The sequence below is a fragment of the Poecile atricapillus genome, chromosome 16 (assembly GCF_030490865.1).
Source record: "Poecile atricapillus isolate bPoeAtr1 chromosome 16, bPoeAtr1.hap1, whole genome shotgun sequence".
NCBI lineage: Eukaryota > Metazoa > Chordata > Aves > Passeriformes > Paridae > Poecile > Poecile atricapillus.
This window is the reverse complement of record NC_081264.1, coordinates 12,620,713-12,642,427: the sequence shown is the minus strand read 5'-3', so window position 1 is coordinate 12,642,427 and position 21,715 is coordinate 12,620,713. Positions and strand designations below refer to the sequence as shown.

Below are 21,715 nucleotides of genomic sequence, written 5' to 3'. Positions count from 1 at the left end.
CCCCTCCAGTGCCCTGCACAAATCTGCCACATTCAGAGGTACCAGAAATCAGCACACAATTCTAGCTAGGGGCACGCTGGAGGGCTGAGGAATCCCACTCATTCCAGCTGGACTGGCCACAGGGATAAAGAACAGCCAGTGTGATGCTGAGATCCCCAGGGATAGAGCTGGGATAAGAGGGCATCACACACAGCTCAGGAACAAAATAAAATGAATCAAAAAATTTAATGCAAAATCTCCATGGAAAATTCCCTAGAGACAACAACACCTGCAGCCCCCTGCAGAAACCAAGAGTAAATCAGCATCAGGTAACTCTAAAGCCCTTTACAAGCTGTAGTACAGCTGTAGGATGCACATACACCTGTGCACAGGCTTCATCCTCCCCATGTTCAAACCACCTTGGAGTACAACAATAAATCCCCCAAGACCTTGTAACTACAGAGCAGCGAGGAGCAAGGAAGGGTGAACTGCTCCCTGTGCTGCATTTCTGAACCATCAGCACCACAATGGAACCCCTTTGCTGCAGTTTAGGGATGCAACTCAAGGCAGGAAGCGAATTTCCCAGTGCCACGGGATCCCTGGGGCTGTTTGGGGGCTCACCCTCAGCAGTGCAAGGCTGAAGGACATTTCCATGCAGAGAACCTCCAGGGACGCTCTCATGGTCCTGTCTGTACAAGGTGGGAAGCCCTCTCCACTGTCTTCCCAAGAAATCCTAAGAGCCTTCTCCATCACATTGATTTTCTGGGGCCAGATTTATCTACATAAATTATTGTTTCCAGAGAGGTTGTGGCTGTGGCTGCCCCTGGATCCCTGGCAGTGTCCAAGGCCAGGCTGGACAGGGCTTGGAGCAGCCTGGGAGAGTGGAAGGTGTCCCTGCCCATGGCAGGGGCTGGAATGAGATGAGCTTTAAGCTCCCTTCCAACCCAATCTGTGTTTCTGTGACTCTATGAAATATGTGAATAGGTTTAAAAAAATTTGAAACAGAAAGAAAAACTGCAGGGTCTGGTGTGAGATTTCTTTAGAAATCTGATCATAGAATGGAAGCAACGCTCCTGACAGTCCAATCCCCGTGGAGAATTCCTGGAGCTTGTCTCCAAATCAGCCTGCTGGGCTTTTCAGTCCTGACTGCTGCACAGGAACAATGAATTTCCTGTTGCCAATGTCTGTCTCTGGTCTCTGTCCCAGAGTTCTGTATCTGAGACAAGTGATTGGACTTAATTTTAAAAAATCCTGATTACTTCTTTTTCCCCCTGAAGTAAAGCAAAAAGAGGTTTAATAATGTGATCAATACTGAAGCAGAAATAGTTAAGTCCCGAAGTAATTCCAGTGGATAAAAAATGTTGAATAAGCTCTTGCCCTTTACTCTATCAAAATAAGAAAAAAAGCTTGTTTTGTAGGTGTATATATATATATATATATATATATAAAACTATATATTTAATTCCAATCATAGAATCATGGAACAATTTGGGTGAGAAAGGATGTTAAAACTCATCCTGTTCCACCCCCTGCCATGGGCAGGGACACTTTCCCCTAGATGAGGATGCTCCAAGCCCAGTCCAACCTAGAAATCCTCCTCCCCTCACTGCTGTGAGCTCTATTAGAGTCCAGAGTGATGAACTGGATGTCTTGAAAAATCTATTACTAAATGTCAAGATAAGGAAAAAAAAAGAAATCAAAAAAGAGAAACACTTTTCTCTCACTGATTTGAAGCTCAGCAATGAAACCCCACGTGTGGTTTATCACCCAGAGCCTCAGCAGAACTGCAGAAAATTGAACATGGGGACAGAACAATTTCAGTCTCTGTGGTCTTTTGACTTTTCAATTGCTCTTCTATAAATCCCTGGAATGCAAGGTGTTCACAGGAATGAGAACAAAGTGCTTTCCTTCTGTGCAGTGATGACAGGAGGGGGAATGCTGCCCTGGTGAAGTGTGTTTGCAGGTGAGGTGTCCCCTAATGGTGTGCCAACTGCAGAAAACGCACAAAAGCTGAACCCAAAGCCACACATAAATCATATTATTCTCCTTTATACATATATCTAATATATATACACACACATTTAGCACTCTAATAATATAATACCCAGGTTTTTAAAGGTCAGTATATGCTGGAAAGCATTCTCCCCTTCCCAGAGCTGAGCAGAGGAGGGAACAACCTCACCATTCCAAGAGACCCCATTAAACCCCGTTCTTGTTTGGGAGGAAAAGACAGAAGGATTTAAAGGTAATGGTTTGCTGCCACGAGCCAATTTGTTCTGCCTTCACTGAACAAGAACTCTTAAGCTCAGTAAACAGAGTTTTGTGGCCTACAGCTCTCCTGCCCTTGGCCCCTCCAATGCAAGCTCCAAGGATCTGCCAGCTTTCCTGCTCCCCATGTGCACAAGGAACGGGTGCCGAGGCTTAGGGAATATCAGTATTCATTATTTTTTTAATCCCTTTGTCATCTGATGTTTTAAAGAGATTTTAAAGATTTATGGGAGGATAACCATCCCAGGGAAGGGGTCATGGTATTAAATGACATGGGATTATAGGATCATGGAATGGTTTGGGTGGAAGAGACCTTAAAGCTCATCTCATTCCGTCCCATCCCCTGCATCTTTCACTACGTGAGGTTGCTCCAAACCCTGTCCAACCTGGCCTTGGACACTTCCAGGGATGGGGCAGCCATCAAATATCCATAAAATTCAAAATATTTGAAAAAGCAGATGATGAAATGTATTTCTTACTAAAGAAGCTGCCAAAATCCAGTCTCTCAAACAAGCAGTTTCATTATGAAGAATTGCTGGACTCAATCTAGGGAAGGGTCTGTGTAATTAAAATGATCTTAAATACAGAGATAGAGCTAAACTGTACATTAATTTTTAATCTGAGTTTTAGATCTCCTTCAAGTAATTTTGGTATTTGTCCTTGTTTATACTGCAGTCTGAGAATCAGCCAGATGAGTCAGGGAAAAGCCAAAGGAGTACCCAGCCAGGGAGGCCATTTATCAGTTCTCCTCTGATGTCTTCATCTTCCAATTTTCATTTTCATATTAAGAAAATTTAAAAATCAATCTTAACTGGGGTGACTGCCCCAAGAATGATTTGCAAGAGATGCAAATGCTGAGTGCTCCTCCAGTGTGTGTTTGGAATTCTAAATACAACCCATTATTCCCACTCAGAGTGCACATGGAGCGTCTGCCTTACCCAGAGCAGCCTGAGCACCTCCCAGAATTCCCAGATATGACTTACTCCAGCTTTTCTTTGCCAGGACTGCCCGTTCCCAGCCTGGTGAAGGCTGTTGCAGCTGCCCCTCACCTGTACACCACGGCAGGGATGCGCTTCCAGGAGCGGAAGCTGGCCACGCTCTCCAGCTCCTTGTCCGTGATCCAGGCAGGAACGATGATCTCCTGGGGGTAACTGCCACACAGCCTGGGGGGAAAGGGAGCAAAGTCAGGGCTATGGAGCAGCTCCAGACTTCCCAGAGAGCACAAAGCAGCACTGGAGGAACCTGACAGTCCTTTTGCTAATTCCTCCTTCCCTGGATGTTAATAAACTCCCCTTTTCCAGCATAAAATACAGAGGGATGGCTCTTTCTCCTTCCCTCGACTCGCAGAGGCCAAAGCAGAGATTCCTCCTGCAGGGACACCAACCCCCAGCTGGGAGTCATTATCCTGCACAGGCAGAGCACTCAAACTGCTCCATCACAAAGTGTTCCAGCTGGGTTTGCTCTGAGCTGGAGCAGGGATCAGCCAGAACACCCTGTCCCCCAAGCTGGGGATCACAGAGCACCTTCCTCTGCTCAGAAGCCTGAAGAGAGCTTTTGTCTGCACTTGAGCACCTCAGAAAGTGTTTTCTCTTATTCATCTAAAATTTAACTCCTCCAAACCTGTTTGGAGTTTTTTTTTTCTAAAGATGTGTCTTTGTAGTAAGTTAGAGAATAAGAAACAATAAAAAAAAAGTCAGAAAAAGTTCAAACTCCACTCTGCTCACTCAAGATCTCCTTTAGAATGCTTATTCTCTAATATACCACATCAAAACCTGGTATTTCCAAGCCTAAATCACTGTAGCAGCTAATAAAACATTACATAATTTAAAGCACATTTTTTCTATAAACCAATGAAAAATCATAATTCTGATGGTCCCTTCTTGGGAACTGTAGAAGTTGAAAGAAGTTTCAGTAACTGAGTGTTTTGAGATGCAGTCAGGCTGTGGAGGAGCAGTCCCAGCACTCACTTGTACTTCTCATTGATGTTGGAAATCCTCCAGGCATTGTTCATATCAAACCCCATCCGCTCCACTTCGTTCTTAAACCTGGAAGTTACATGTTCTCCTGGGGATCAAGAGCAGAGGGGGAAAATGAATGGGAAATAAGGAAATAAAATTCTACTTTACAAAACAGAGAAAACCAGCACATCCCTCAGTCTAAACCCACCATTTCACAGCTTCATTCTGACATCTGCACTCATGTCTCTCCCTAACCTGCTCTCCAGAAATGCCAGAGTCCAACAAGGAGTTTTTCCCTGAAATGACCAACTTCTGGAAATTTATATTAAAAAACAACTCTGCAGACCAGAACCAAGGACACCAGCAAAGGAACTGAGATCCATCAGCAATCCAAGTGGGACGGATGGCAGCTCAGAACAATTTTCTATCAGTGAGAAGAATGTGAAGCTCTGGTGAAAGGGTAAGACCTGGAATGTGCCCTGGAACGTGGGCAATCCATTGAATATGCATTTCCAGCCCCAGGTTTCCTGTATGGCTGCAGGCAAGTTCTGTCATTTATCCTGCATCTCAGTTTTCCATCGTAAATTGGACATTATTCTTCCGTGAGTCATGTGGAGATAGAGAGGTAAAATGCATAAATGATTGTTTGACATAAATATCAGTCATAAGAGCCTCACAAACTCCTGGATTAATACATTAAAGGAAGTGGAATGAGCCCCATTTATTTCCTAGACACTTTTGTTTTAAAGTCTCAAAATATAATTGAAAAATATACAATGGCAATAAAGAATAAGAAGACGAAGTCTTGAAAATGAGACAGAATTTCCAGGTTTCCAAGGCTAAGAAAAGTGCTAAATTTAATGAGCATGTGAGCAGCACTAGATAAGTGATTCTGAAAGTCCATCCATTGCTTGTCTCTCTAAATTACTGTATCATTAAATCCTGAGGCAGAGCAGCACCCAAGGGGGGAAAAAAATCTGCTGAAAAATTAATGCTTTAAGTATTACATCTTTCCATTAAATATTTTAGAAAACCCTTAAAGTCTTTTAATCCCCCAGATATCTGTAGATACATGCTTAATTCCAAGATGTAAATGCACATGTCTGAAATTATTTTTAATGTCATGTTACAGAACAATTAGAAATAAATATAAATAGGTAAATTAAGAATATTGACAGCAGCCTAATTACAGGACTTAATTAACTACAGTGTTATAAAGATCCTTTGTCAAGAGCAGAGGTGGAATTGGACAACACATTCCAGCCAGGCAACAACCTCTGCCAGATTTGTCCTTAGCAGAGATTTTTAAATCTAAAAATCCCACAAATTCTTTTACTGGAGCACCACAAGGATGGGCTTCCCCATCAGCTGCTCCTTAAAACTTGTGCTACATCCTTAAGGAGATTTTTGGATAGCAAATGAGAATACTGGAAATATCCCAAATCAACACTCCTCAGCCTGGTGGGTTTTAAGAGAAATACATCAAGCTACATGAAAATTAAATATTCTGTTTGATTTTTCCCTCTTAATTTTCAGCTACTGTGAAGCCACAGGTTTTCCTCTTGGAAACAAAACCCCAATCTTAATATTTTGTCCATTTCTCTTAAGCTGCTGGTATTTTAAGAGGCACTTTGAGCCAACATTGATAATGTTTAGAAGCATCCCAATCCACTCTCAAAATCCCAGGGAAAGCAAGCTAGGTATTTTGTGGCTTTGTGCTTCCTATTAGAGTCGACCCTGTGAGCCACAGCCTGGATCTCTACTATAGACACTGCTAACATATTTTTCCCAGAAAATGTGTTCTGTTGACACTTGGATGGATTTTGAAGCACTTTACTACTTTTGTCTCTATCTATCCAATAATGGGCTCCTTGGACATAGAAGAGAAATGGCAATGTCTTGGGATTGACTTCTTCAACCACATTCACACTGATTTATTTCAGCTATAATTCAGCTCTTTGAAGGAAAACATCTACCCCCAGCCACAGGCAGTTACAGGGGAATAAAGTTCCATTAAAGAAAATTATTTGATAGACAAAGCTGCAAGAAAAAAATTTGATTGATGAAAGTTAATAACAAGGTAAATGTTGCTTCTTTATTGCTGGCAGTGCCCAAGGCTAGGTTGGACTTGGAACACCCTGGTCGGGTGGAAGGTGTCCCTACCCATAGCAAAGGGTGGAATGAGATGGGCTTTAAGGTCCCTTCCAATCCAAACCATTCCATGATTCCACCATTATCCTAACCTAGCATCAAGCTAAAGTCCCCCTGTTTCAACAAGGGAGACTCAGCAAGTCTTCCACAGGTCTGCCAGCTCCCATTTCCCAAATTTAGTTAGGAGGGAAAAGCCCTAGGTGTGAAACTCTGCTCTGAGGAGTTTTTTTGGCATTTTCCAGAAGCTGCTAATGAACTGCATGAACAGAACAGGGCCAGGAAGCTCCTCCTCCCACTGTGTGATCCCTGCTCCTCCCCAGGCACCACAGGCATGAGAGCCTGTGCCCAGCTCCAGCAGCAAGGACAGAACCCCAGGAACATCTCCCAGCCTGGTAACTGGGACACTTCCCTGAGGCAGTGAATTGTGACTGACAGGAGATTGCAAAGCACCTGGAAATCAGATTTCTTAAACAAGTGCTACAACCACCACCATGCCAAGTTTGAGCTTTTATTTACTTGTTGGCTTCTAAAGCTCTCCAGCAAGGATGGTATTCCACTAAAAAAGATCACTGCCTGTGGCTGCAAATAAACCTCAGGAGTAGCTCAGGGGCTCCCTCCTCTTCCCCAACATCCACCTTGGAGACCACTGTTCCAGTGGCAATCAACCCAAAAACCAGACTGAAAGCTGCTGCCGTGGTGAACAAAATGCTGTTGGTTCTACATCTGACTGAACCAAACCCACCCCAGTAATTCCCTGGGGATGTGCAGGTGCTGCTCTGGTGATGGCCAGGCTGTTCCCACCTACCTGGCCGACACAAGTCCCCATGCTGCTCCTTTTCACTGGCGTAAACCTCCATGCACCAGGCGTGGTAGGCGAAGGAGAACAGGTCCTCTATCTTGGACGGGGGCCGGATGGCATTGTTCAGCCTCTTCAGCCAGTCCTGACACTGCTCAAAGGTGGAAAACTGACACCTGGCCCAGAGACAAACATTCCATGGGTGACTTTCAGTAGCAGAAATCATTCCTGAAGGTGACAGGCTGAGCGTGAAAAGCTCTGTGAGAGCACAAAGTGAGGATAAACACCTTACTGACAATTTAGTTCTGCTTCCATGTGCACTCTAATGGGAAATAAAATGAAACCTGTGGAATGAGTAAGGAAACACTGAGGGAGTCAGGACTGACTGAGCAGCAACGTTCTGTGACTGGGAATAACCAGGGTGTGCCCTGCCAGGAATGAGGGGGACATTTCTCCATGTGTTACCTATAAGATCAAGGAAAGATCATTCAGGTCAAAGACAGGAATGTGTCACAGCCCCTTCTGACTGCTGGAATCAGGGGGAAACTCAGAAACTATCCCACACATTATAATCTACATAATATAACCACAGTCCTGTAAACAAGAACAGGCTGGGAGAGCTGGGGGTGCTCACCTGGAGAGGAGAAGCTCCAGGGACACCTCAGAGCCCCTTCCAGGGCCTAAAGGGACTCCAGGAGAGTTGGAGAGGGACTGGGGACAAGGGATGGAGGGACAGGACACAGGGAATGGCTTCCCACTGCCAGAGGGCAGGGCTGGATGGGATATTGGGCAGGAATTGTTCCCTGGCAGGGTGGGCAGGCCCTGGCACAGGGTGCCCAGAGCAGCTGGGGCTGCCCCTGGATCCCTGGCAGTGCCCAAGGCCAGGCTGGATAGAGCTTGGAGCAGCCTGGGACAGTGGAAGGAGTTCCTGTCCATGGCAGGGAGTGGAATGAGATGTGTTTTAAGGTCCTTTTCAAACCCTTCTCCTTCTGGCTTTGCTGGGAAGCACAGACTGAGCTTTGCCCAATGTTACAAACTAACAACAAGCAGAGAGAATATTCCCCACACAGGAGAAACCAATCTTCAAAGCAGTGCATTAAAATTACATTAGCTTTTCTTTTCAAGAAGGATTCCTGGGCTCTTTAGAGTAAAAGGGTGGAAATAAACCAGTGATTTATTTTGCTCTGACGTTTTTCTTTAAGATTTTATAGTTATTAAATATTGCCCAAGTATTTCCCTTCGGCTCAGTCCTGGTTAATGATGGCATCTGCATTCCCCTGGGGCAGATTTATCTCCCCTACCTGTAAATAGCTCAGAGCCACAACGTGGAAGGGAAAAGCCATGTCCAACATCTCCCAAAAGCTGTCAGGAACTGCAGCCTGAGGTGTTTATTTATTTCCCATCACTGACTGTAAAGCAAGCTCAGACCACTCGCTGAGACAGGATAATTCTCTATTAAAATCCACACTCTGACAAGATACATCTCACCCTAAATTCTTTCTAAATTCTTCTGAAGTTAGTGGTGTAAATAACAAGAATTATCCCCACTTGAATTCTATTTCTCGAAATACAAAATTTGCTCATTAAAAAAATCAAGAATATGTTCTAACTCTTCTGTCTCAGTCCCAAACTTCACCATCTCCCAAACATCACCTCAATCTTGGAGATGCAATTTTGAGGGGAAATTGATAAGGATGGCAAAAATACAAATAATTTGCATTCATTCTACAATTGAAGGGAAATAAATTAATGTAGGGAGGAAGGGTGACTTTTTTAAATGTCAAGAGTTACAAGTGAAGAGGAAGTTAAACATTGAATTCAAATTAAACTAAATATTACTTCTAAAGTAAAATCAGTCCTGGTGAAAAAACAGCCTTTCAGGAAGCAGCTGACCTGTTAAACATTCCGAGTGCTCGGAGATGGCTGGGGCTCCTTTCATTACACAAAAGGTACAGCCAGCAAACATTTAATCAAAAGAAATGTTCCTTTCTTCTTAATTAAAGTTCATAGATCAAAATTAATTTCTGCAGCAGAAAAGTTTTTAAAAAAAAACCCCAGTGAGGGACAGCTCAGGCTGGGCAGCTCAGAGAGCCCTGGCCCAGGGCTGGAGTCAGGGAAGGACTGCCAGGAGTTACTGCTGCCTGCACACCTGGATTCACCACCTTCCTTCACTTCCTCTTCCCTTACTCCCTCCTTTTCTTTTCCAGGAGATTACCATGCCTCAAGGATAGTGCTTCACCCTCAAGGGTGTTGAAAATGCAGGGCAGATGAAGCCTCCAAACCCCAAATCTTAATTAAACACATTTGCAATGTGTGTATCAGTGGCTTTATCTACTTCTGTACCTATTGATATGGAGATATTTCTATATCTATAATATATTGAAGGAATGTATTACAACTGATTGCAAAGCAGGGACAACACAGTGAGACTAAAAGTAATTTCAGAATAAAACCAAGATCAACCATGTGGGCTCAGAGCAAGGTTTGCAGCTGTTCTGAATCACAACAATGCACACCCACACAGCCCACCTTGTATAAAAATCAGACAAAGTAAAAAGCTTTTGAGGGAAATCAAGGGTTTGATCAACCCCATTTCCTCGAACCATCCCAGCTGCCCATGGCACGTGGAAAGTAAATTCCCCCTCCCTTTAACATTGAGCCTCTCCTACCTTATAACCTTGCAGTCCTTGCAAGTCAAATGGAGCTGGAATATATCCCGGCACTCCACACTCTCGATGAGCTGCAATGGAACCTGCAATTAAACACATCAGATTATTTCAATTAAACACATCAGATTATTTCATTCCAGCAGCAGTAACAGCTATTTCTTTGCATATCTCACAAGGGTTACAGGCTACATGGAATCTGAAGAGAGGAAAACAAAGGAATCCATATGGAATTACTTCAGCAGCTCTGAAGTTTGGTACAAGGTATTCATATCCCAGCTCCAGTCCTGTGTAGTCCAAAAACCTTAAGGGATCCCATAGGAGAAGCTGAGAAGGCTGCAGGAATGGCAGCAGACACCCCAGCTCCTCTCTCATGGAAGCAGCTTTCTCTCTTCTACACCAAATTTAGAAATCTTAATATATTTTTAGCTGACGGTGTTCAAAAAGAACTGCTAAGCAAGATCCCCTTTAACAGATTGCTGCAGTCTGGATGCTTTTCTGTGGCAGCATCCAATGTTTTCTCCTCAGGGAAAATCCCTTTGGCCTGTTTAGATCAACACTTGTAATGGAAGCAGCTGAATTTAGAGTGATAATGCTGAATCTTTCCCAGCTGAAGTGCAGTTATAGACACTTCTGTCTCCTGGCATGTTTAACCAGCAGCAGGTTGGTCAGGCAACACAGGACAGCACATGCAAGTACCTTTAAAGGTGAAAAAATCCACAAGATGAAAATATTAATTTTCAATATTATTTTTGGAACTTTACCTGAGATGGGCAAATGTATATTGTTGCCTTAGAACAAACAGAAGTCATAAATAAGTGTCTAAATTTAGCTAATACCTGCAATAAACGTGAAGCACAAATCTATTTGAATTGTTTAGTAGATTATATGGACATTACACAAGGCAATAAAACCTCTGCTATCCTTTAGTAACATTCCAATACTCTGATTTTTGTCATCACAGGACTAAGACCCAGCAGTTTAAGGCCTGGCTTGGGGCCTGCAAGATGTGGCTGGAAGAGCCAGGGCTTCTCCATATGCGTGGGCAAGTCCTTGAAGGTCACCTCCAATCAAAGCTCCAGGATAAGGAATCAAGACAGCATCTTCTCAGGCACCACAAAGCTTAACAAGTCCCTCATTTTGGCAGAACGAAAAAAGGGAAATTAACTAAAACCAGCAGGCAAGGAAAAGAGATGTCTCAAAAATACAAACAAAGGGAAAACCTCCTGTGAGCAGGGAGATGCCTGGAACAAGCTCAGGGCAAATGCATCACCCCAGGAGAGGGATAAGAACTCTGCTGGCTCTGGGGAAGGCAGGCACAGCTCAGGGCAGCACCTCAGACAGAGCCCAGAGCGTTCTCAAATCACTGCCCAGAGCTCACAGCCCCCAGATACAACAGACAGGGATTTTTTTAATGCCCAGCCTTTCCCTTGTCCATGTCAGATCACAACCAGAGGCAGCTCTGGAGCCACCAACCCTCGCCTGCTGTGCCCAGCAAGGCTGGGACAGGGGAGTTACTCTGCTCCTGCTGTAACTGGACATTAAATGACAGAAAACCCATGGACAGGACTTGGCAAGAGGGTGTCTGACTCCACAGCCCAGTAGTTTGGGTTTCAAATCTGGATTTCAAATAAAGCTGGAACTTGAATTTCTGTTCATGTTTTCAGCACTGTCACTGGTTGAGATCTGTGACAGAATCAGTGACAAGACAGGGGCAGGAAATGAGGAATCCCTCCTGTGACAGCTGCTCTGTGCCCTCCCCAAGATCAGCCTGACTGTGGATGACTCCACCAAAGCAGCAGAGGACTGAAATGAAGCACTGCCCACACCAAGTGCTCTGTTCCACAGCTGATCCCTGTATTTCACATGCTCATTCTTTCCAAGCCTTCTCCTGCCTGATCCCAGTCTGCCAGGCAGGTAAATTGTCAGAGTTTTGTCTGATCAATGCACAGGAATGGAGCTCAGACTGGAGAATCTTCCAGTCTGTCTTCATGACTGGCCAACCTCACACAGACCTTCCAATAATTCCCAGGAGGAATTTCTCCATGGAAAGGGTGGTCAGGCATTGGAAGGGATGCCCAGGGAGGTTTGTACTCCCCATCCCCAGAAGTGTCCAAGGAAGGACTGGATGTGGCACTCACTGCTCTGGGCTGGGGACAAGGTGGGGATTGGGCACAGGATGAGCTCGATAGCCTGGAGGGGCTTTTCCAACTTAAATATTCTGAAATAACTTATTTAAACTACCACTGAGTTTAATGGCACCAACATGGAAAGTAAGGCATCTTTCTCAGCTGAGTCTAATTCCAGAACTGCTTTTTAAGTCCAGTGCTGCTTTGTCTGTTATCTTTTTATTCCCCAAGCCCTGCTTTATTCTGCTTTTTCCCATGTCCATCTTCCTTTAAACAGTTCTCAACCTTTTCCCTCGTCCTGGCATTCTGCTTGCAGCTCCTATTCCTTCTGTCTGCACTCTAATGACAAACTAATTCTTCTCCTGCATTACTTTTAATTTCCTTCTTCCAAAGTCACTCCTTGTTCCCTGCCCTTTCCCTGTGCCCTCTGCTCCCCAGCCATCCATTCCCCTCCAACAGCCCACCAGTGATTCCCTCACAATCTGCAGCTTTTTCTTCAGGACAACCTTCCCATTAATCTTTTTAATTTTCCTTCCCAGTCATAAAAATTTGTCCTCTGGTCCTCTTGTGTTTTCAATCCCCTTCCTGGCCATTATTCTTCTCCCAGCAAAGCTCAGTGGAATTATCTCCCGTCATTCCCTCCCTCCCTGATAACCTTCCCTTCCCACAGCACATCCTTCAGGCTGCTGCCAGCCCGACACCCAGAGCCCGTTCCTGGAAGAGCCATCAATTCTATCTGCAGGCACTTCCCTCTAATAATGGCATGGAAACCAGGCAGGGAGAAGCAATCATTTTGGCTTTTATAAGAATAAACATGCATTGTTATCTGAGGCAAATTACATCCCATTATAGGGAGTACAGGAGCATCCTGCTCTTGCAGTATCTCTCTACTGTCTCTTATTTAAAATTATCTCATTTTAAGTAACAGCAACATTCTACAACTCCAACTTTTTATTTTTGAGGGTTTTTTAAAGTTATTTTGATGACTGGAGCCGTCTGTTATCTAAGAGCAGTACAAAATGCATTTGGAGAAATACAGCTCTGTAGTTAGAAAAAGCACAAGTTACATTTTCAATGCTGAAACAACCCCCCACGGCCCAATCCGTGCCCACAATTCCCAGTGGGATGCAGTGGATGATGGCCAGGCTGCTGCAAGCACCAGTGGCCCTGCTAAAGACCCTCCCTGTGCCCCATTTGGCCCAAACCTCTCCAGGACCTCCTGTGGCACCCAACCTGAGAGCTGGAACTGGGATTTCCCCCTCGTTTTCCCAGCTCAGAGCTGGAATAATGTGTCAGGGTTGTGGTGCAGGCTGGTGGCTTTAACAAACACAAGGCCAAGGCTGGGTGTCCTGGAGCATGGGATGAGGCAGCACATGGAGGCACTGAGGGTGCAAGGACAGCTCTGAAGGGCTCCAGGGTGGAGGGAGCTGAATCTCCCCCAGGTTCATGGAACCCACAAGGACTGTCTGAAGCAAATTTTGCTTTTAATTACAGCTGGTGATACTTTGGATTTGTCTTGAATGCCACCTCTAAGCCCCCTCTTCTCTCACAATTGTGCTCTGAGTGTGAAGAATTTGGGCAGCAGGGCTTGAGGACAAGACAAGGATTATGCCACTCTCCAGCAGGGATGAACCACAACAGCCATGGACATGAGGAATCCAACCATTTTCCAAGCAAGGGAGAGCTCATGCTAAAACTCACCTCCTCATCAAAGTTCCCCCTTCATCATGACTTTTCTTTGGTACTGTGTCCAAAATCCACCATTGGAAAGAGATTACATGCAATCCATGCTTCCACAAACTCCACTAAAATGTTAATTCTCCCATCAATGCAATTAGCTTACAGGGAGGAAAGTGATTAGACAGAAACACTCAGCAGCTGCAAAGTCTGACATTTTCTTAAGGAATCAATAGAGTTGGGCCTGGGAACCAAACCTCCCTTGTGCACAGAGAGATCCCTGTTGAGTCTGCACTTTTATCCTGTGGATAAATGTAAGTCAACACCCCTGAATGTCATAATCCCCCCAATTTATGCATGGTCTGTGGGAGCTTTTGTTTTTTGCATTTGAAACACCATGTTCCTATTAGCACTGAGATCTAGGAAATTATCCATGGGAAAGATCTCCACACACAGCCCTTTTCTGCACTGTTGCAATGGGAACATTAACAACTTTGAATGCATTTCTTTCCCAGCCCAGGTGATCTGGAGCTCTGTGCTTCTCACTGAGGTGTCACAGCACCATTTTCACAGCCAGAGAACTGTAACCAAACAAGAGGGAAAAGCCACAGCCCAGGAATGAAGAATTTCTTACAGGTATTTGCTGAACAGCTGTGGTGACATAAAAACAGTGGGAAAGAATCAATATGAGCCCAATTAAAAACTCCTCAGTGAAGATCTGAGATAGAAAATCACCATCTGATCAAGAATTTTGGTCAGCAATAACCAAAGGGATCACTACTGCCAAAATTAAAAATTTAAATATGGTTCTTAATTACTGAAGAATGTTTTATCCTTAAAGACATCCCAACCCCCCCCGCCCTGGATTTCAGTGGAAGTTAGTAGTGATAGTCATATATGGTTACAAAGATTGATTTATATTCTGCTCTACCTCATACTCTGATTATTTCTGGTTAATGACACTAATGATAATGAGGTATCACACGGAATGAGGGGGCAGAACACTGCATGTGAAAGTCAGGGAAGAAAAATAAACATGGGACTATTGACAAGCTTCTGTGGACTCTTCCCTGAATACAATCAAGGAATGTGATTTGAGAAAACATCAATTCTTGCTATGCTCAAAAACACTGAACTGAAAATCCCTATAAAGTAATATCCCTAATTATCCTAAGGACAGGAAGTGCAGTTCATGCTCTAATGGCTTCTCTAATAAAGTAACTCCATCATTCCCTGGCATTCCTCAGAACACTTTTGATTTCCACACTGGAAGTGTCCCCAGCTGGTGAAACTGGTCTGTGTGAGCATCCCAGGACTGTCCAACACCCATTTAACTGTGTCTGGTACCAGAGGAGGTGGAGATGGAACCACTTTAAGGAATGGACACTTGGAATAAAACTCCCTAAAGAAATGCACTGCAGGTGAGGCCCCACTCCTGACCTGTTACATCAGACTGCACTCAAACCACCCAAAATCTGGCACAGAACTTCAACAGCAGGACCCACTCCCACCTTCTGAAGCTCCAAGCAAGGCACAAATCAGGTTCAGGTGCTCCAAAAGCACCTTGGAATACTGACTATTTCTCCCCACTGAGCTTGGGGACAACAGGTGGCTGACAGAGACAGCTGTGAAGGTTGAGGGCTGTGAGATGACACCTGATTTTCAGAGCTGTTGAGTCATCCTTTGGTGCTTAAATACATAAATATTGTCCCTAAGAAATCGATTTGAATATCAGAAAAAGATTTTTCATTCTTAAAAGGGAGGGAATCACTGTACTCTTATCCCAAATTCTGTTATTTCCATTGAGATCAGAACAGCTGGAAGCACTTACATTCACAACAGATTCCTTGAATTTGATGTGGAGCCTGTAGTTGGAAAGGGCAATGATGGCATCCTCTGCTCGTCCCACGTACTCCGTGCTCTCACCGTGGAGCTCAATGAACGGCACCTGCAGAAAGGCAGCAAAAATCTGATTTCAGAGACCATTTCCCAAAAATCTGCCCCTCCTGCAGCACAAGAAATCAAACAAAGCCTGCTGAGAATTCAGCCCTGTTATTGCTGCTAAGGAGGAACATCAGGTAGGGTTGGCTCCGAGGTTAATTGCAGCCTTTTTCTTAAATGATCCCTTATTTTATGTTACTTTTCCTGAGTGGTAAGTGCCTGGTCAGGGAAAGCAATGAATTTTTATGAAAAATACCGTCACATTTTGGCAAGCAGGTTGACAGAGCCCTTGATTTATGCTCTCACTCCTTACTTAATGGAGAGTGACATTTCCATAATGTTATTAAATTCATCCTAAAGTAGGCAAAACATCCAGGATGAATAATGTTCCCTGCTATTTCCCCACTATTCACCCAACAAGCTCAGGTAACCAGCCTAGGCTGACTCTCTAAATGCTACAAAGCTGAGCTTGGACACATCAAGCTTTTTGCTCCTTATTTCCCACAGTAAATATGAAAATGCACAAGCTGCTGCCTTAAAAAGTCAGAAACCTGTAGTTCATTACACCACACATGGAAATTGTCACTAGTTAATTAAAAATGGGACTTAAGCCCAGTTTAGCTGAGCTGGGTGGAAAGTGTAAATGCTCAACTTGAAAGTGATCTGATTTTACACCAAAGTAGCTTGAATCAAATAAAAATTCTTTATATTAAAATTAAACTCTTCAGTTGATATAAGAGTGTCTACATGGAGCCAGGCTGGGAGAGCTGGGGGTGCTCACCTGGAGAGGAGAAGCTCCAGGGACACCTCAGAGCCCCTTCCAGGACCTAAAGGGGCTCCAGGAGAGCTGGAGAGGGCCTTGGGACAAGGGATGGAGGGACAGGACACAGGGAATGGCTCCCACTGCCAGAGGGCAGGGCTAGATGGGATATTGGGCAGGAATTGTTCCCTGGCAGGGTGGGCAGGCCCTGGCACAGGGTGCCCAGAGCAGCTGGGGCTGCCCCTGGATCCCTGGCAGTGCCCAAGGCCAGGCTGGGCAGGGCTTGGAGCAGCCTGGGACAGTGGGAGGTGTCCCTGCCATGGCAGGGGTGGGACTGGATGAGCTTTAAGGTCTCTTCAAACCCAAACTATTCCAGGATTCTATAATAAATCATTTGAACTAAACTGATTTCAAAAGGAGCTTTGGAAAATAAAGAAAATAAATAAAATATCTCTTTTTGTGCAACAGAAGGCTTTTGATTTCACAATAACGAGATGCAAAGGCAGTGTTTAATCAGCTTAGTGCTGCTTTTTCGAAACAACAGAGTTCTAAACTATGGAATAAAATCTGACCCTTGGAATTAGTGCACAGGTGGCAGTGACATTTTTCAGACACTTGAAGGAATTTCTTGTAATAAAATGCCTAAGTTCTCTGTCCTCCCAAGAATAAAGGAGTATTTAAGAGGAAAATGAGTTTCTGTGCTAATTGTGAATTAAAATTCTAGAGGAGAGGCCAGAGAATCCATAACCAACTGGAGGCAGTGTGATTTGAACAAGAGCAGTGTGGTGATTACCTGAAGGTTCTCATCCTCTCGGATCAGCTGCTTCCTGGGAAAAATCTGATTAGCCTGGATGCATTCAAGGCTGTGCTGAGTCTCCTCATCCTGAGGAACAAAGTGTGACAGTCACCTGCAGCACTGGCACCTGCTGCCACCTTCCCCAACCACCCACAGCCAAGGAAAAGCTCCCACAGGATCAAGTCTCCAGAGAATTCCACTCAAGTTTCTAAACACTCCAACACAGGCTTTCTGACAACAAATCTGGTATTAGCAACAGGTTTCCTTCCTACAGCCTGATTAATAAAGCCATTAAAAGCTGTAAGATTTATAGCAGCATTAGGAAAAAAGCATTAGCACTATGCCTAAAACTCAACAACCCCACGTGTAAACATTAAATCCCTAATGTTTTTCCCATTTTAAACTCTTCTACTCTGTCACAGACCCTGCAAAGCCCCTTTGCTTACCATGACAGGCCCTGGGCGGGAGGAGGAATCCTCGTCTTTACTTGCAATACTTTGAGCTCTTCACTTATTAAAATCTAGAAAACCAGGAAAGTATTACGATGAAATAAGATCCATTTTCTTTTGGCAAATAAATACAAATTAGCTTTTAAATACTGTGAATGTAGCTGTTAGAAAACTGAGAGTAAACAGTAATTATGAAAAGATGAAATCCATAGAAGCTCCCTCTTCTGAGAGCCAAAATTGTTTCAAAATGTGTCTGGTTCCTTCTGTTCATCCTGAAAAATTACCTTTGGATGTGCTGCTGGGAGAACACCTGTCTGAAGGCAGCAATTAGACTAGTGTTTATATAATTTAAATTAAAACACGTTCATCTTTCTGGATCCCCTGGAATTTTCTCCCAAGTTGTTTGCAGATGGTGAATCAGAAATCCGTGGGTTACAAATCCAAAGGGATTGTTGGGATCCTTTAGGCTGATCTGGTGTGAAACACAGGGTTTGGATTCTCCTGGAACAAGCATGCTGCAACTATGGCATATGAACTGGAATTCTTACTGGGATGAAAATTCTCATTTTACACTTATGGCTCATTTTTGATATCCATGGATGTACTGAAATATCCATTTTCCTGCACTGACCTTTCCAGGAGTTCCAGATCACTACCCTGGGGACTTGTTCTCTCCAGTACCCAACAACCCCCCAAGCTTTGATCATCTCCAAGTTTTCTGGGAATATTAACACAGTCCTGAGATTATGCAAATCACACAATTAGGAACTTAATGACTGAAGTGAATAGAGGAGTTAAAATTTGGGTTTGAGATTGATTTTACACTTTTTTAATCCAGGTAGGTTGTTCCCTTTTCTACTCCACCAGGATTCACTCAGGTATTTATGGGGTTTGCAGACTGTGGCATACAAAACTTACAAATGAAAATACATCACACGAGTGCAGTCAGTTCTCAGTTCACATCCAAAGTTTGTATTTCACTTTACTTATAAATGTATTTCAAATTATCAGTATTGAGGCTGACAGAGAAAACCACTTCAATCCATCAGCTCCCAGCACTGCAGGGAGCCCTAAACACACTGTGTGCTTGATATGGAATATTGGCAGAGGGCAAAGGAGCAGCAGCTGCACATCAAGTATCTTCACATATGTGTAAATACATTTACATAAAAGGGGGGAATGATGAGCAGAATTGAGCTCAAACTGCCATGGATTCACTAAAAATTAATGCAAAAAGCAGATATAAAATCGTGGGAATGCTGGACAGGGACTTGGGACAAAGGCCTGAAGCAACAGGACACAGGGAATGGCTCCCACTGCCAGAGGGCAGGGATGGATGGGATATTGGGCAGGAATTGTTCCCTGGCAGGGTGGGCAGGCCCTGGCACAGGGTGCCCAGAGCAGCTGGGGCTGCCCCTGGATCCCTGGCAGTGCCCAAGGCCAGGCTGGACATTGGGGCTGGAGCAGCCTGGGACAGGGGGAGGTGTCCCTGCCATGGCAGGGGTGGAACTGGATGGGTTTTAAGGTCCCTTCAGACCAAACCCATTCCAGGATTGTATGATATAAAAAATACCTTGTTATTTCAAAGAACTCCTTCAGCTTCACACACAATTAGCAAAGAAACACCAACTTAATTTTTAAAAAATTGCTTTATAAAAATTTGAAGCTTGCTTAGTATCTCTGAGGAAAAGTTTTAATTTAATAGGCACTATGCTGGAAAAATTTCATATTTTGATTAGATAGATGTAGTTTTTAAGCTTATTATATAACCACCTACATATTAATAAAACCAGTATTAGCCTAGAAAATTTGGTCTTTTTAAATATCTTACAGCTGTGCTCCTGAAATCCAGCATAAACCTCCCAAAGAACCATGTTTCAGTCTAACTCCTGCATTCAGTGCAGAACAGTTTCTACTGTGACAGTGTGGCTTTTTCCATGTGAGTATCTTCCTTTTTAAGGTGAAATTTTGGGAAAGCTATGTGGAAAAAAAGGCTGCCTGTTTCACTTTGGGTCAGGATTATCAGATCCAAAGGGTGATGCTGCCAAGATAAATGGTACATGAAGTTATAGGACTGGTTCTAAAGCAAACACTTTGCTCTGGCTGCTGCTGGGCATTAGTGAAATGCTTCAGCAACTTCCCTGCCACCAAAGAAGTGCTGAAAATTGCTGACAGAAATAGCAAAAAGCTGAATTGTTACAACAAGGCTCTCTGAGATGATGGACAGTGAATACTTGGAGAGAAATCATTCCTTTCCCATCACATCCATGAGCTGATCCCACTCCCTCCAGCAGCTCAAGGTCACAGAGCTGAGCAAAAGGAAAAGGGAACAGCTCTGGGAGTAGGGATGCACCACACACTGCTCAGGACAGCCAGAACCACACCTGAATCCACATTTCTTTCTATCCCAAAGCTTTCTAACCCATTTCCAGTTCACCAGCTCTTCCCATGGGAACAGAAGGAGGATCCCAGTGACTGCTGACACCTCATAAGGGCATTTCTGGCTTTAGAAGCCTTGGAATTAAGAATGGTTTTTGAATCATCAACTCCACCAAGCACTCTGAACCTTTCCCACCATCATTCCCCACCGTGCAGCTCCGAGGGACAGCTGGGGACAAAGCCAGCCCAGCACCAAGCAGCTGCATAAATCCATCCTCAGGTTGATCCACACCACTTTTAGGACTGCAGAATGGAAGGAGAATTCTCATTTTGTTCATCTGCAGCTCTGCCCTGAGAGTAAAACCCATTTCCCAGAAGTGAAATAGAAAGGTAAAAACACAGCTCAGATAAAAAAACCTGGTCAGGAAAGCAGCCTTGAATTCAGGCTCCTCCTTATCAATAGGATCACATAAAAATATCAGCCAGCTTATACACAGAGCAGTGAAACTTGGTTTTATTGGCACAAATATTGGGTTTGGTCAGGACTGAAGCCAAAAAAAGGTGATGTTACCAATTCACAGTCTGCCCTTTTACCTGCAATTCCATGTGTGTTAAATTACATCAGAAAAGAGAATGGTCTTGTTAATTCTCCATCCTTATGTTCTGCTTGAAAGGATAAATGATGAGCAAAGGTTGTAACCTCAGACTCTGTTCTCTATGGGAGTATCTTAATTACTTTTTGTTTCAGATGTGCCTTCTGGTTTAAATTATGTACATAATTAAGAGTAGCAATAACCATCTGTTTGCCAGTGATTCTAAACAAAAAAGATTAGTTAAATAAAGGATCATTTAAATTCACATATATTTAAATGCAATTGGACTTTCAGCAAGGAAAAGGAAAAACTGGAGGGAAAAAAATGAAAAAGGAAGAATCCAAGCATTTCACTTTGTCCCCTTACTTTCTCCATCCAAACTGAATTCCATTTATTTTAATGAAATCAGACTGAGCTGACCCCTGAGCTGTTTACATACCCTGGCACAGTTGCCCTCTGAGTTTGGAATTCAAATTTATTAGCAAAGGAACATTAGAAAATTTGAGAATTGAACATTCAGGAATGTGCTGTACCTTGAGCAAAAGATGCTTCTGTTGCAGACTGAAAACACTTCTCCCCCTTTGGCAGGTGGAAGGAAATTTCTGAGATAAGGATAAACACTCAGTTTCCCTCATTTTGTCCCTGACAAGGAGGTTTCTCCTCTTTCCTGACACCACAGGTTGCAGGGAATGAGTAACTTTCACCAGGATTTCCTGGGAGAGCAGCTGACAACACAAATATTTGCACATTATTCAGGAATAGAACAGGGCAAGGAATCGTATTTGAAGCTTGGGCACAACTAAGAGTCAGGAGCCTTTTTTGATAATTAAAGGTTGTAAACTCCAACTCAGTGAAATACTAATTTTTATCTAAGATCTTGGAAAACACTTCATTTAATTAGAAGAATAATAAATGATGAGCACAGAATCCACAAACAAGTAGCTGATCATGCCAAAATAATGCACTTCTTACCAAAGAACGAGAGAATAAACAGTCCTCTCTTGTCCCAGAAAGGTCCAACTGTTCTCTTCTGATACTTCACATTGGCAGCTGCAAATACAAAGACAACACTTTAAAACATGAACTTCCCTTGAAAAAACCACTCCTGAACCAGCAGCCTAGACAGGACACTCCACTGTGAGGGGAATCTGGATTAATTCAAGAGGAGAAAGT

General features: G+C 43.7%; 1 protein-coding gene across 7 annotated transcripts in view; it reads right to left on the bottom strand.

Moving 5' to 3' along the window:
- The window catches only part of MTMR3 (myotubularin related protein 3), a 74,662-nt gene that overhangs the window by 21,258 nt on the left and 31,689 nt on the right, over positions 1-21,715 (bottom strand). For all 7 annotated transcript variants that reach the window (XM_058851161.1, XM_058851160.1, XM_058851164.1 and 4 more), the window contains 8 exons: positions 21,515-21,592; positions 17,568-17,641; positions 17,119-17,208; positions 15,456-15,572; positions 9,822-9,904; positions 7,162-7,328; positions 4,215-4,311; positions 3,297-3,410 (listed from right to left, as the gene is read on the bottom strand). In XM_058851161.1, the coding sequence (XP_058707144.1) occupies positions 3,297-3,410; positions 4,215-4,311; positions 7,162-7,328; positions 9,822-9,904; positions 15,456-15,572; positions 17,119-17,208; positions 17,568-17,570 (671 nt within the window). In that variant the 5' untranslated portion in view covers positions 17,571-17,641; positions 21,515-21,592. The remainder of the gene's footprint in view (positions 1-3,296; positions 3,411-4,214; positions 4,312-7,161; positions 7,329-9,821; positions 9,905-15,455; positions 15,573-17,118; positions 17,209-17,567; positions 17,642-21,514; positions 21,593-21,715) is intronic.